This window comes from Micropterus dolomieu, linkage group LG03 (assembly GCF_021292245.1).
Source record: "Micropterus dolomieu isolate WLL.071019.BEF.003 ecotype Adirondacks linkage group LG03, ASM2129224v1, whole genome shotgun sequence".
Classification (NCBI taxonomy): domain Eukaryota; kingdom Metazoa; phylum Chordata; class Actinopteri; order Centrarchiformes; family Centrarchidae; genus Micropterus; species Micropterus dolomieu.
The window spans coordinates 28,620,835-28,636,925 of NC_060152.1; the positions used below are offsets into that span (position 1 = coordinate 28,620,835).

General features: G+C 40.5%; 1 protein-coding gene across 2 annotated transcripts in view; it reads left to right on the plus strand.

Moving 5' to 3' along the window:
• The window catches only part of dcaf13 (ddb1 and cul4 associated factor 13), a 15,765-nt gene extending 799 nt beyond the window's left edge, over positions 1–14,966 (plus strand). The window contains exons 1-11 of one of the 2 annotated variants that reach the window (XM_046045928.1): positions 653–879; positions 1,496–1,695; positions 1,824–1,931; positions 2,043–2,132; positions 2,223–2,378; positions 2,550–2,627; positions 2,722–2,804; positions 3,079–3,243; positions 5,707–5,842; positions 13,178–13,341; positions 13,875–14,966. In XM_046045928.1, the coding sequence (XP_045901884.1) occupies positions 810–879; positions 1,496–1,695; positions 1,824–1,931; positions 2,043–2,132; positions 2,223–2,378; positions 2,550–2,627; positions 2,722–2,804; positions 3,079–3,243; positions 5,707–5,842; positions 13,178–13,341; positions 13,875–13,962 (1,338 nt within the window). In that variant the 5' untranslated portion in view covers positions 653–809 and the 3' untranslated portion in view covers positions 13,963–14,966. Of the gene's footprint in view, positions 1–652; positions 880–1,495; positions 1,696–1,823; positions 1,932–2,042; positions 2,133–2,222; positions 2,379–2,549; positions 2,628–2,721; positions 2,805–3,078; positions 3,244–5,706; positions 5,843–13,177; positions 13,342–13,874 lie in introns of those variants that run through there. The other variant, XM_046045929.1, reaches the window with a different exon arrangement.
• The last annotated feature ends 1,125 nt before the right edge of the window (positions 14,967–16,091 follow it).

The window sequence follows — 16,091 nt, forward strand, 5'->3', positions numbered from 1 at the left end:
GCATAATTAAGAGCAGTGCTTCCGGCCCTGACCTTCAAAATAAAACCCTTTCGGGTTGAACGGTACAGTGTAATGAGCAGATTAATTCGGTATAATTTGAATAACAGCAGAAACGTCAATTAAGGTTGTTAAAGTGGATGTTCTTTTGTAATAAAGGACCCACGACATCTGAATGACTTTCCTGATTAAACCAAGGTAGTAAAAGTTAATAAAAGTCGCTTTGAGGTACAAATCTATTCTCTTTTACTCTAACGTTATGTTCCTTAATGATGACTATATGTATATCGTGAATATACATTTTTAAATTTTATCCTTTTTTATCTTGTTATCTTGTTCATATAAGTCTGTGTGTTTTGTATTGCTATCTTTTTTAAGGTATGCTGTTGTTTAACTTAATCTCCTCATTCTTTGGTGAAGCCTCTTGAGGAAACGTGCTTTGAAGTCCGTTTTTCACAATATATATATATATATATATATATGAATTGACGCTCGTAACAGTAACTTCTTCCACAAAGCAAAAGAAAAAAAATGAAAGTACATAGTTTGAAGGCCAAATCGTTATATTTCCGGGGTTTCTCTTGCTAAATTGTGTAACTTGACAGCTGTTTCCTAAAATCCGACAGTGACGCAACCCATAGACTGTGTGACGCAACCACGCAACCAGGAGGATTGGACATCCCACAATGCAACGCGGACCAAAAGAGTCTCTTCGTTATCAACACATGGCCAGTGCTTGCTATTATTCTTCTTGTTTAACTTCAATCTAACTGCATTTTGCAAGTGTGTGTCCGTTTTCACGCTGCGGCCAAATGAAAGTTAAAGTCCTCTCGAGGAACCCGGATAATTATGTCCGGGAGACCAAACTGGATATTCAGCGTGGTAAGTTAGAAACTCTCAACTCAGATATGCTAACTTTAAGCAGCTAACGTTAGTCAGTTTTACTAAAAAAAACAAAACTTGTGACATAAAACCCACAATGTAATTATCTCTGGAGAAACGGCGTCGTTGTCTGCAAACTTGGATACAAAGAACAGCAAAGTGGGTACATTTCAAATATGTGCATATAGCTAACAGCTAACACAACAATAGCACCTACTATTTGCAATTTGTGAATTAGCCTATAGCGCAGGTGCAGTAAGTCATATGGTACTTATAAAACGAATAAAAAGTTGTTTAAATTTGTGCATGAATGGCTATAAAGGAGTGTATCCATGAGGCAATTAAGTTGATTCCATTAAAACTTTCTTAGCCGACTCCAAAATGTATCTTTGTGTAACTGTACAGACATAAGAAGAGGTTTAGGTTGGCCCTAAAACAATTCTATTTCTGAACTTAAAATCCTATATATATGCCACATAGAATGAGTGTTCTGCTGCCTCTTACCCCATGCAGGTAAACGGAAGGTTTGTATTATTTTATTCTCTGTAATATTACTACAGGTGGCTCTTTTGTCCTTTTTGATGCTTACACCTTAGTGATTACTCTCTGTTCTCAGTCCCTAGAAACTATGACCCAACACTTCATCCTTTTGAGGTGAGCAGAGAGTACACCCGGGCTCTCAATGCTACGAAGCTTGAAAGGGTGTTTGCCAAGCCTTTCCTGGCCTCTCTGGATGGACACAGAGATGGGGTGAACTGCATGGCCAAGCACACCCAGAGCCTCTCCACCCTGCTCTCTGGCTCCTGCGACGGGGAGGTAACTTATCTGTTAAAGTATACAGGCCTCAGATAGCAGTGTAATTCGTAACTGTGTGAGAGTGAGAGTACTATACATGTTATGCAGTCCTTCTTGACAAATTACATGACGTTGTATTTGATCCCTAGGTGAGAGTGTGGAATCTGACCAAACGTGAATGTGTCCGCACGCTTCAGGCACATGAGGGTTTTGTCCGGGGAATGGTTGTCCGTTATTGTGGAACGTCCTTCTTCACGGTGACTGCGGCCCTTCAACATCTCAGAGGAGATTTCTGAATTAGTAGTCGTTTTATTAGCTGATTTTTAATACAGCTTGTGTTTTACATCTTTGCACGCTGGCTCTAACAGGTTGGCGATGACAAAACAATCAAGCAATGGAAAATGGAGGCACCAGGTTACGGCGAGGAAGAGGAGCCGCTCAACACTATTCTGGGCAAGGTAGGAACAGTGGGCGTCTGCTGTAGTTCTCTTGGGTTACTGTAAGAGAAACAGTTTGATTATAGTAAAAATGACTCTTGTCCCTTGCAGACGGTCTTCACAGGACTGGACCATCACCAGAGGGAGGGTGTGTTTGCAACGTGTGGCCAGCAGGTGGACATCTGGGACGAGCAGAGGAGCAGCCCGGTCCGCTCTTTCACCTGGGGCGTAGACAGCTTCAGCTCTGTCCGCTTCAACCCCGTGGAGGTAAGACACCGTGCGCATACCCCACGCTCAGACGGGCCTCTTCATGTCACAGAGTGAAGAAGACTTTGCCCTTAATGATTTGTCCATGTTCGCACTAGCATCAGAGTGGTCTTATTTAAATCTGCCACCCTGCTGATATCTTAAAAATAATTGGTTTATGTATTTCCACAGACTGAACTTCTTGCAAGCTGTGCCTCTGACAGAAGTGTAGTGCTGTATGACATGAGAGAATCAGCGCCACTTAAAAAGGTAGGCTCTATACTATTACATTTACCTTTCTCTCAACATTTTTTCACAACGACGTGATATGATTTAAATCTACCGTATGTTTTTCATTTTATAGGTTATTATGACAATGAGGAGCAACACATTATGCTGGAACCCGATGGAAGCCTATTACTTCACCTGTGCAAATGAGGACTACAAGTGAGTTGTGGATGTTGAAGATTGTTACAGTGAGAGTGTTTCACGTAATCATATTTCTGTTTGCACTAAATTAGGTCTCCTGTTTACATGCTGAAATGAGTTAGTACTCAAACAGATGGGATAGTACATGTAAAAATGATAAGAACAACCCTGCACCTTTTGTAGACACACCAGATGGTTTCAAAACAGATGGGTGATTAATCCATGCTTCTCATATTGTTATCCTGACAATTTTACTAACGGGCCTAATTTTGTATTTTCTTTGTCTCATAAGCCTCTACACATATGACATGAGGTACCTGGACCGGCCAGTCACAGTGCACATGGACCATGTCTCTGCAGTGCTGGATCTTGACTATTCTCCCACTGGGAAGGAATTTGTATCTGGCAGTTTTGACAAAACCATCCGAATCTTCCCCAAGGACAGTGGTCACAGCAGGTTGGTATGACCCTAAATACCAGTTTAAATTGGGGAAAAAAAAATCTTATTGTCATCACGCTATATGTTTACTGTGATATTATTTATTTATTTATTTTTACATAGCTGATGGTACTAGTAGTTTTGTTTCTGGGGACTGTAACTTTTTTTTAATTTACTTTATTATATATATTCATGATCAGAGCCTGTTGATTGGGTCGTATCTTACCCTTCGAGATGTTTGTTTGATATTTGGCAACGCTAATGTGGGGATGCTAATTGTTTTGACCTTCTCTACCACAAAGAAAAAACAAAAAAACCCAGCCATTGGTTGGTTGCTATGTGACGTAATGGTACATGCAGTGTTGTTTGCACATTTGTCAAGCTGCAGAACAAATAGCAACAGTTGTGTTACATTAACTGGGGGCATGTAGCCGGACAGCATCACAGCGTGGGCAGGTCCAGGCAGAATGCTGCATAAATATTAGGTGGAACAGCCTCGGAAACTTATCTATAAGCAGAGATATGGTGTATGTTTCATATTTTTATATGCTTTTCCATAGAGACTTTTATTATAACATGCGTGTCATAATAGTTGAAACACAGAAGTTACTAATAACTTTAACAAAGGTCCTTTACTTTAATAAATTAATCATGCCAAGGCCAAAGTGCTGTCTCACCTAATAGGAGTGCTGTTGTTAAATGTTAATAGGGCTGCGCGATGTCGTCATGTGCGATTACATAACCGCAAAAAGTGTGCGATTTAATAAAACAGAAAAGGTGTGTGTGACGCTCTCTTCTCTGTGTGCACGTCAGTCTGCTCTTTATCTCCGCTCTCGCATGTGGCTCTACAAACATATGGGCCCTACTGTGCAATCAGAAAAAATGATTCATGGGCAGTGTGCAAGTAACTTTTAAGACAACAACCTACCGTAACCCCCCTCCCCGCCCCACCGCTAATCGTTCAAAACCTAGTCGGACGCGCCACCGGAGCACAGAGAGAACTGCCGGTGCTCTAATCGCTCTGTGACAGAGACAGGGAGACTGAAGCTGAAGCAGTCAGACAGAAGAAAACTGAGAGAAGATAAAGAAAGTTTGGTTTTGGCTTGCTGGCCATTTAACGTTTTAACGCTGTATCGGTGCCTTTTGTTGTTCAACTTTTCATAAAGTTGACGTGCCTGTAAGTTTCACTTGTCGTCACCCGACCAATCACAGCCTGGATGGGGCGGGACATTAAAAAAGGTTTGACGTACTAAAGCAAACTTTCAAATGATGAACAATATGATTATTGACAAGTTAATCCTGGCATTAACAAATTAGAGACCGATGTAGAGCCTTTAAGTTTTAAATAAATAAATAAAACCCCACAGAAATGAAACGGCTGTAACTGGATTTAATATTCAACTAGTGGTAAAATAGTAGGCTATTATAATGAATATAGTAGTTAATATAGGCTATTATTGTTATTCTTCAAGTATACTATTAACTGAACATTATAGGCTAATCTTTAATTAATGTTATAATATTATACTAATACACTGATGTATACTAGTTTCTCCTCTTGCAGTGGACAGATGTAGATTTAGCCGATGCCAGTGTGACAATATTTGCTCCTTCTAGCCGCCTCTTTAGGGGCGGCTGTGGCTCAGGAGGTAGAGCGGGTTGGTGTCGAAGTGTCCTTGGGCAAGATACTGAACCCCGATTTGCCCCTGGCGGCTGTTCCGCCAGTGTATGAATGTGTGTGAATGCTAGTTTCCGTTTGAGCACTTAGGCTCAGTGTATGAATGTGTATGACTGGTGAATGCAGATGTAGTGTAAAAGCGCTTTGAGTGGTCGAAAAGACTACAAAGGCGCTATACAAGTACGGAGCATTTGCATTTACTTAGTTCTGTTTTACTAGTTATTGTTATTAATGTTGTTTATCGTTGACATTTTGACAAGCGGGAAAAGCACACATGTAATCAATAACATTAATAAACTTAAAAACTTAGCTAGTACATTTAGTGGAACTGAGCTAACATTAATGTTGTTAGTTCCACCGGTGCTTTTCATGCAATGACGAGACTGACTGCTTTTTTTCTAACCATACCCACATGTTTATTATGGCAATGAAGGTCCCTGAACCTTAACAAAGTAGTGATTTGAACCAAAAACCATAATCTTTTGCTAAACCTAGCCAAATAGTTTTTTTGTGCCTGTACCTAACCAAACCAAACCTAAACCATAGAGTTAAGGCAACACTGATTTGTAATGGGTAGATGGAAAACAGTGAATAACGATGTCGTCGTCGTCCTGTCGATAGGGGTGTCAGAGTTAACTTTTTAAGTGAGCCATTGCTTTAAGAGGCGCAATCAAAAACATTATTCTGAAGTTTTGTGATGTGTTATGGCAGCATTAGTATTTACAATCAATATGGGTGGTGTTTAGTGTTCCTGCGTATTCTGTGTAAATCCCTGTTTTGTGTCTTTTATTTTTTTATTTTAGGGAAGTCTACCACACCAAACGCATGCAGCATGTCATCTGCATAAAGTGGTCAGCAGACAACAAATACATCCTGAGCGGGTCCGACGAAATGAACATCCGACTGTGGAAAGCCAACGCAGCTGAGAAGTTAGGAGTGGTGAGTGCTGCCCTGTCTTCTCTCAGGGTGTCCGCGGGGTCTTAAAAAGTCTTATAAGGTGATAAATCAATTTTGCAAAAATTAAGGCTATTAAAAAGTCTTAATCGCCATTTAACAAGGTATTAAATTTTGAAGATCCTGTTTGTCTAAAGTTTGTTTGCTAAAAGTGTAGATGAACGTATTTATTTATAATGCATAGCCAGAAATAGGCCGCTAGACAGGCAGAGAGTAACGATTGTGTGATTTGTTTCTGTAATGTTAGGCACAGGGATCTACCATGCGCCTATTTCACCAAAAATACATCCGTGTGAACCGGAAAATGATTTACGAGTACAGCTGACTGTAATCTCCCACCCCGCTGGACCCACAATGCTAATTGTCCAAAACATAGTTGGAGTGGCGATCAGGAGTAACGGAATTAACCCGGTTGGCTGGTGTTACGCCGAGTTTTGCCTGCCTGCCGACAATTTCCTGCATACTGCTTTTAAATGCTATAATATTCTTTGTGGGGTTCATCAATGGTGATAAATGATTCGAAGTATATATGTTATGAACGTTTAGAGTCTTTAATATTTTAATACCCTTAGTAGAAGAAGCTCATTCCTTGACATTCAGTAAATATATGTGGTGATAAACCGCGTTTGATCAATGAGCACAGCAAAGTGTCTGAAAAGGACCTAAAGATGTGGATGCATAATTCGGCAGATTTTTGAGATTTGCATCCCCCTCTTTTCTCAGCATTAATGACAGTTTTCACCCGCGAGGTGCATGCAAATTAGCTGGCTATTTAGCTAAATTGGTGCATTTTTATTGAAACACTTTCAACTTTTCATGAAGCCGATACTCGTCAATGTCACTTTTTGTGAACATCACAGCTTGGATAGAGCGGGATATAAAAAAAAGTTTGATGTGCTGCAACAAACTTTATAAATGTTGAACTCAATGTTCTGCATAAATGGGTATGATTATTGACGAGTTAGTAGCCTGCCCAAAATCAAGGTTGGAGACCATCATGTAGCCTGGAGCATTTTTCTTGCACAAAGTTAATGAATAAAAAAACAACCTCAAACTGAAACAGCTGTAATTTGAATTAATATTATACCCGTGGTAAGTATTTTTAATTTAATGTTATAATATTATAATAATGCAGTCATTTAGACCAGTTCCTCCTCCAGGTTGTGCCTGTGCTACACCGCCTACACTACTTACGTTATTCATCACTTAGTTTGTTCTCTTCATCTTTGTTCCCTCCTGGCCTATTTGAATTTTGTTGTAGTGATCAAGTGGTCGATGAAAGTTGTCTCACATATCATTGCAGGCAAGCTCACATTATCTAGTTTAAACCAACTAAAACACAAAATTACACTGTTACAGGCTGTTATAGGCAACTGAGAAAGTTGATGAATGCCTCAATTTTTAGGTGGCATTACAATCTGATGACATATAGGCAATAAATATGTTATAAATATATTTAAATTTCTTTTAAAAACTCAAAAATGTTTATTTAATCGGTTAGCTCAAAGTGGCGCGGCAGTCTTAAAATATGTTGAAAAGGTCTTAAAAAGATTCCTGTATATACTCTGTCTCTATATCATTTCTGCTTACACTCATATCTGTTTCATATTAAAAGCCACTTGATGCTTCTTGGTGAGCAGTAAGTGGTGTAATAATCAACCGCTGTATTTTTGTTACCTGTCAGAAGTACTGTATACTGTATCTCCCTCCAGTGTATCATCTGATCTTGTTTTATGAGTTAGCTGCATTGTTTGACACAACCATGGCCCTGGGCCCTACCTCAGCAGGGTAAGAGTGGGTGACTATGCCAGGAGCAACGGCACTACTGTTGCCAAATGCTCTGATGGATGCTGACTTAGGGTAGAATCACTCTCATTAAGTACGATGTACCACTTGGCACATCGACTCTGGTGGCAGGTGGAACTCTGGAAAACGCAAAAGCTTGTGTAGTTGTTGGACAAATCACCCTACAAAAGATTCAGCTAGCTTTCCAGACAAATTTCCACTGACTTTAAATATATTGTATAGTGAGTGCCACATGTATTGTATTCGGATAAAATAGGCTTTGTTAGCAGAAACAATGGCCTTAATTTTATGTTATGCTCAACTGTCAAATAAAGCTCCTATAAAATGCTGGGAACTATTCCAATGCCCCATATCCCAGTTATGGCTGAATAATAAAGATCAATGGCATCTCATGGGCCATCTCCAACAGCCATCTTTCATTCCTAATCGGATTCTCTCTTGCTTATTCTCTTAATGCAGCTTCAGAGTGGAAAATTGGCCCGCTTTTGGCGCTTGTTTTACCGTCACTGTGTAAGAGACGATTTATTCGCAAGCTTTGCACTTAAAGAGATCAGACAAGGGCTGCTCCTATCAGCAGTTTATATCGGCCAATCACTTAAAGCGGGCCACTCTGAACATAATGAAGCATTAACAGTCAAGTTGTATTGAAAGGGTCTTTAATTATCATGAAATGCTGAATCAAGGCTTTCTGTGTCTGAAGGCGTCCCACTGGACTGATGGGGGGCTTCTCTGTCAGCTGCTGCACATCGCTATGTTTTTTTTTGTTTGTTTTTCTCATATGTTTGCGCGCAGAGGCCATGGACTCCGATGTAAATAAGACCCTTTATATTTTAGGCCAAGATCTAAACATGTTGAATTAATCAACTCCTTTTTATTTTCAATCAGTCTTATTTTTTTTTTTTATTTTTTTTTTTTTCTGCTCTAGAAACTCTCTCATCACTACACATTTATTAAAGATTGCATCTTGCATCTTCGATGCATCGCGATTCTTTCTCTTGAAAGATTGTCTCGATGCAGAAAAGTCAATAATCAATAACACCCCCACGTCCCTAGGCCACTGCTACCGCGAGTGTTGTTGAGCTCTCATTACGTTACAAGGCAGAGTTCTCAGGGTGGCTGCTAATAAACCCGAGATTGCAGATCCTCCGGGCACATTCAAGTCAGCAGTGACACACATACAAACATTACATTTATGATGGCATCACCCTGATGCGGCAATTAGCGAAACAAGAAAAAAACTGACAGGAATGGAAGTCCTTCTCCCCACAGCTTTCAGACGGCCTCCCACACTGCAGATTCCTGCTACAGCAAGATGCTATTGAGCGTTTTATCCCTGCGTATATGCAACCACACTTGCACAAACTGTTTATCGTATAGAATACCAAATTAAAGCATGTGGTCAAAGTGCCCTCCTCTTACAATGTGCCTTCATGTGCACATTTCAATTCGTTGTGTCTGCCCTGTATAAACGAACGGAAGCTGCAGATCAAATAATCTTCAACAGGTCAGAGCATTATTTATCATTTAGTTTTTCTTATTGACTATATGCCAGTATTTGGGAGACTTTACAGTAAGAATTACGGCCAATGAGCCACTGTGTTTGCATTTTTTCAAAAAACAAATTTGTAAGTAGTCACACTGTGAGAAAGAATAACAATAAATCATTTATAGAACGATAAAATTGGGATGCATCCATAATGGTTTTATCATCACATAGTAGCCCTCTGAAGTGGAATTGAATCGTGAGGTGCCTAAAAATTCCCACTGCTGAATCGTTTTGAAACATTTAGACTGAGGACTGATACTGACTTGGACTTGTCTGCTCCGTTGATCCATTGAAGGTGCCAAACTATATATTATTTACTGATGAAAGCGGTCATGTAGCATAATTAAGGAATAGTCATGAACAATAAGAACCAGTTTGTAATAATCCATCTTTTCTAATAGTTATGATAACACTGTACTTACCAAGTTGATTGCTGACATCAGGAAACATGGTCCAACCTGTCTACACAATGGCTTCAATCCTCTCTGTGAGTACACTGGAAGTGTTCATCCACAGTACGTATCTGTGGTCATGTCGTTACACATGTAAAATGGAAGAAAATAAGTCTAAAAGTGCATGTGCGAGTGAAACTCGAGCCATTACGCAGCCAGTGTAGACCACTGTTTCGATTTTAAAACGGAAGTGTATCTTGTTCGTCAGAGGCGTTTTAACTAGGCAAGGGGAATGTGGGTGAAAAACACTCACACATCAGATAACAATCGATGCAGCAGAACTATTTTGTCTTTTTTTTTAAATCCACATATTGTTACATTACCCAGAAAAGTTGAGTTGGAGAGTCAGGTGTATTGTAGTAGTATTTGTGTGTAATACTGATTTCCTTTGCAAGATGAGATTATTACAGACAGTTTGAGCATTCTTGCTTTGGGTTTTACCTCCCCAATAAGTAGTTTAAATAACCTCACAAAACTGACCTGTGTAACCATGACTGCTCGTATTTCTGGTCCCGGCGGATTTGTCACTGTGTTCCCAGATCTCAGCAATTCAGTGTTACCATACTGATGGAATGGCTAATTTCTCTGCGATGAGCAAAAGATCAGTGGCATAATTGTGATTATACAGAGCATGCATCTGAAGTACGTTTATAATGTAAGTGACAGTGACACGTCCTCTTGATCTGTGCTACTCCATGTGGGGCTGCATTTTACCTCCCAGCACTGCCTGCAGTCTGTTAAATCCTCTTTACCAGCAGTTAAATCAGTTGGTCATGTTTGCTTCCTTTGGACAGTTTATTCAAGCTATTTCTGTTTTTATCCTGATGTGACCTGCCAATAGAACATTTTGGTCATAGTTTTTAGTGTTTTCTAACAGTGCAGTGGACTGTACATCTTAGGTTTTCTGATCCAGTCTAATAGAGCGTGAGTTGGATTACAGTTACTACTGGCACCTTGCTGTAGCCTCGTCGACTTTTGGATAGTTTCCACTGTTCAGTCTCAGCAATAAAATTCCAGCATGGTCTCTCCATGCATCTGGCTTGCCATTTTTATCTTGCAGTGATTCTTAAGCAGCTTTTTGTCACCATGGTGCATTGTCCTGTTGTATTTTCAAACCCATATTTACGTGATCATCTTTGCTAAATAATTATCGCTCATACGAGCCTCACTATCCAAACAAAATCTAAGCGCCATCCTCTGCCATCTCATATCCATCTTGTTGAGATTGCAAAAATAGTGTTTTGCAGGCTAACCATGTGTTTATCCAGGGGATTTAGTTTAGTCCAACAGGATCAGCATCTAGCAACTCTTCTCCAACAAATTGAATATGAGACAAATCATTGCTTTTAATTAGAATAAAAGCCTTCGAGGAGGGCAGCCTCAGCCAACACCAGTCCGAGTAGCTGGTGGTTTTTATGAGAGAGACGCAGAGGGAGCAATGTTTTCTAGCTGGTGGCTTCACTTTTTTTTTTTTTTTTAACAGACATTGATTCGGGTTTGAACGAGCACATTGTCAAGCTGAAGTTATGGCTTACTATACTGGCCAACATTTTATGATGCGTACCGTAACTGTCAGTAATTAACAAAACACCACAGCCAAAAGAATCTAGTGAATCCTGTGGTCAGCAACAAACTCACAATAGAGTACTGGAATCAAGACTTCAAACAACACTTGCAAAGGTTTAGGCACCCCTGAATATTTCCATGATTTTCATTTATAAATAATTGTGTGATTGGATCAGCAATTTAATTTTGAGCTATCAAATAACTTAAAGATACAGTAATATTTCGGTAGTGAAATGAGGTTCATTAGATGAACAGAAAATGTGCAATATGCATCAAAATGAAATTAGACAGGTGCATAAATTTAGGCACCCTTGTCATTTTGTTGATTTGATTACCTGTAACTACCTAGCACTGATTAATTGGAACACACAATTTGTTTGGGGAGCTCATTCTGCCTTGAACTTCATAGACAGGTGCATCCAATCATGAGAAAAGGTATTTAAGGTGCCCAACTGCAAGTTTTGTTGTTCTCTTTGACCGTCCTCTGAAGAGTGGCAACATGGGGGCCTCAAAACAACTCTCAAATGACGTGAAAACAAAGATTGTTCAACATTATGGTTGAGGGGAAGGCTACAAAAAGCTATCGCAGAGATTTAAGCTGTCAGTGTCCACTGTGAGGAGCATAGTGAGGAAATGGAAGACCACAGGCACGGATATTGTTAAGGCCAGAAGTGGCAGGCCAAGTAAAATATCGGAGAGGCAAAGGCGAAGGATGGTGAGAACGGTCAAAAACAGCCCACAGACTACCTCCCATGACCTACAACATCATCTTGCTGCAGATGGTGTCACTGTGCATCGTTCAACAATTCAGCGCACTTTGCACAAAGAGAAGCTGTATGGGAGAGTGATGCGGAAGAAGCTTTTTCTGCACACACGCTAACAAACAGAGTCACTTGAGGTATGCAAACGCACATTTGGACAAGCCAGCTTCATTTTGAAAGAAGGTGCTGTGGACTAATGAAACAAAGATGGAGTTATTTTGTCATAACAAGGGGCGTTATGCATGGCGGCAAAAGAACACAGCGTTCCAAGACAAACCCTTGCTACCCACAGTAAAATTTGGTGGAGGTTCCATCATGCTGTGGGGCTGTGTGGCCAGTGCCGTACTGGGAGTCTTGTTAAAGTTGAGGGTGGCATGGATTCCACTCAATATTGGCAGATACTTGAAAATAATTTAGAGGAATCAGTCAACAAAGTTGAAATTACGCCGGGGCTGGATATTTCAACAAGACAACAACCCCAAACTGCTCAAAATCTACTCTGGTGTTTATGAAGAGGAACAAGTACAATGTCCTGGAATGGCCATCCCACTCCCTAGACCTGAATATCATTGAAAATCTGTGGGGTGATTTGAAGCGGGCTGCCCATGCTCCGCAACCATCAAACCTAACTGAACTGGAGATGTTTGCATGGAGAGTGGTCCAAAATATCTTCATCCAGAATCCAGATACGCATTACAGGCTATAGGAAGCGTCTAGAGGCCGTTATTTCTGCTAAAGGAGGCTCAACTAAATATTGATGTGATATTTCCGTTGGGGTGCCCAAATTGATGCACCTGTCTACTTTTGTTTTGATGCATATTGCACATTTTCTGTTCATCCAATAAACCTCATTTCACTACTGAAATATTAGAGGCAGTACGAGACGGGAAGAGATCGCTGTTTGGAACAGCACTTGATGCCTCGCTGTCCCGTTTTGAACACAGCCAATGTGATTGAAAGTTCAGGAACGCCGACCAAATGGTCTTTGCCCTAAGATTGTTTTATTAGCTGCTTTATCCAAGTCAAGAAAGAACCTTGTCTGTCAACGCAATAGTGTTTTTTAAAATCCAAATCACAACCATCTCCTGTTTCAGTTTCCGAGATCTAACCAAACCTTAACCAAAATGATGATATGTCAGATCTTTCTTCAACGTTATCAAACTAGCTCATCCTTTCTTGTGTCATGTAGCTGGCCCCCAGAGAGAGAGAGGCCATCAACTACAGTCAGAAGCTGAAGGAGAAGTTCCAGCACCACCCACAGATCAGACGCATCGCTCGCCACCGACATCTACCCAAGAACATCTACCACCAGAGCAAGGAGCTGAGGATTATGAAAGAGGCTCGCCGTAGGAAGTATGTATTCATGATTTTCCCTTACATTTTGGAATAGGAACGGAGTGTGTGGGTGTGGGAATGGCATGACCTTGCTCTGTGTCCATGTAGAGGTGATCGTGATTTGGGCTGCTGCCAGGACAGGTCTGACCTATGCAATCACACCAGCCTAATGGAAAATCTCACAGATGGGACTGCCGCCTCTGACATGGTCTCAATAGGCCTGATATACTCATTTACCGCTTGTATTGTGGATTGATTGTCTCAGTTTGCTCTGCCTTCCAGTGATTCACAGCTCAGTCTGTGGCTTTTTTTCCTTATTACCGGCAGTGTTGTGACACACGAGATGTGTGTTTGGACTGTGAATGATTTACTATCCATGCTTTATGAATTATTTTCAGGGTACATTAGCGCAGTCTCTGACGTAGGTATTAGGTCAACAGCTTCATATTCATTGTCTTCCTCCTTTCTGTTTGCTGAACTCTCCCTCCTTTCCTGAGTATCCTCACCAACAGACTGAGTTATTCACGGCTCGTCCTCTTTTTGTTTTCCAGGGAGAAGAATGTCCGCATGCACAGCAAACCAGGAACTGTCCCCGTGGTGTCTGAGAAGGAGAAGCATGTTGTGACTGTGGTCAAATAGACCACTGAAGGGCTGCCATTAAGAGATGAGGTGGAGATCACACCCACATGGGACATGTTCAGACTGCTCTCACTCAAGATTAAAAAAAAAAAAAAAAAGTTCAACTTCATTTGTCAGTTGTGGGAAGGACAAGTGACCCCTTACGCATCGTTTAAAGTACAGAGACACTGTAAATACATACAAACAACAAATCTTGTAAAAGAATCCTTTTTTTCTGCCACTTTTGTGGCATTCTGTGACATTCTGCTTTGAATGTGTAGATCAATCTAAATAAAGTTTAAGAAAGGTTGATTATTACAACCACCACTTGCAATCCAGCAGTGTCTGAAAGGACAAGTGTTCTGTTAAGAATTGCCACACTCCCACAACCTGAGAGCTTGCTGTCACCGCCTCATCCTGGCTGTATGTGATCATTCTCCAAGAAGACTTGTGTTTTGTAGTTTCAACATGATACATTGTACAAATGTGGCTAAAATTAGACACATTGGAATAGTCCCTCTATGATCCAGTCTCTCACGGTGCTGAACTCAGTAGTGCAATGTAGTGATGGCTAAAGTAGCTATGAAAAAAAGAGAGCTTGAGGGTGAAGTTCAGACCCGTTGTAACTTTCTACTGCACACCTGGCCAATTGCTCCATAAGGTGGCCGTGATTTCAGTAAGTTAATGTTAAACGATCTGAAGAACATTTCTTTTAAAGCATACTCACACCTTAAGGAATATTTAGAAAGTGTTTTATATCTGAACGTTTTGTTTTCTACTTTTAGTTATTGTACTGGACATGGAAACAGGTTTGTTAAATAACCATCCTGAAGGGCAGATGTTTTGGCTTACTAGCAAAAAAAGTGTCATCAGTTTTACTGTTTCTCCCCTCAGTTTTGAAATATCTAATAACCTATGGGCTAGGTAACATTGTTAAAGCGCATAATAATCTCAATCTGTATGTATATGGGACTGACACTGTTTGTTGATGTGTATTTATATATTAAAAAAAACATGTATCTGTTCTTGCTGTGAAAACATTTTATTTCTAAGAAATCATGATCTTCTTTTACTTTAATTGCAGCAGATGAGTGCAATGGTGCTAATTTACTTACAGTCCTAACAAGCTAGAGGCGCTATCCTCTTAATGTTGTCTTTCAAATCCTATCAACTCTGCAGACAGAGAGAGCACTGTCTGGAGCTCAGGGATCAAGAGGAGGACTTTTCATGGGGTCAGACCTAAGAAAGTCCGCTCCTGAGCATGGCAATGGAAAGGGTTCGAGAGTGACACAAACATGATGATGTAATCAAAATCTGGTGCATCAGGGTGGTTAGATCTGAAAAAGTATGTTGTTTTTTTTTCCAATCAATTGTTTATAAAGTGAAATGTGATACCTGGATTATTTGGTTCTGTTTTAGAGCCTTTCTGGCTTCTTCTGTGACAGTTGTATTTCAATTCAATTCAGTTTTATTTATATAGCGCCAAATCACAACAACAGTGATCTCACAGGCTTTTCATAAAAGAGCAGGTCTAGACCATACTCTTTAATTACTAAATTCTTTGGAAAGTTGAAATAGGGGTGCAACTAACAGATGTTTTCATGATCACTTAATCTACCGGCTATGCCCTTGATTAATTGATGAATCATTTGGCCTGTAAAATGTCAGGATATAGAAGTAAGTGCCCCTCGCAAGTTCCCAAAGCCCATGGGTGACTTCTTAAAATGTCTTATTTTGTTTGACCAAACGGTCCAAAACCCTTAGAAATTAATTTTAAAAGACTTTCGTGTAAAACATATTGTTTCCACAGTGAAGTGCGTCAATATAGCCGACAGAAAACAAAAACGTTTCTACAGCATCTGTCATTGTCAGTAGTCCTCTTCTGTATTTATCTTCCCCGTTCTCACACCCCCCTCTCACAGTAATCATGATCTGGTTATAAAAAATATGCATCACGTTCTTCCTGGTACAGTGCTGCTCCAGCTGCCCCTCCGGTCCGTGTTTTTGCGGCTGCTATCTGCCTGCTGTCAATGAACATCCAGCGCGTCCTCTCTGCTTTATTCTTGCGTATTTCCAATGCTCCGCCCCTTCTTCCAATCCGGATTTTTTCCCCTTGCTCTCGCGCTCTCCCCCCCCCCCCCCCCCCCCCC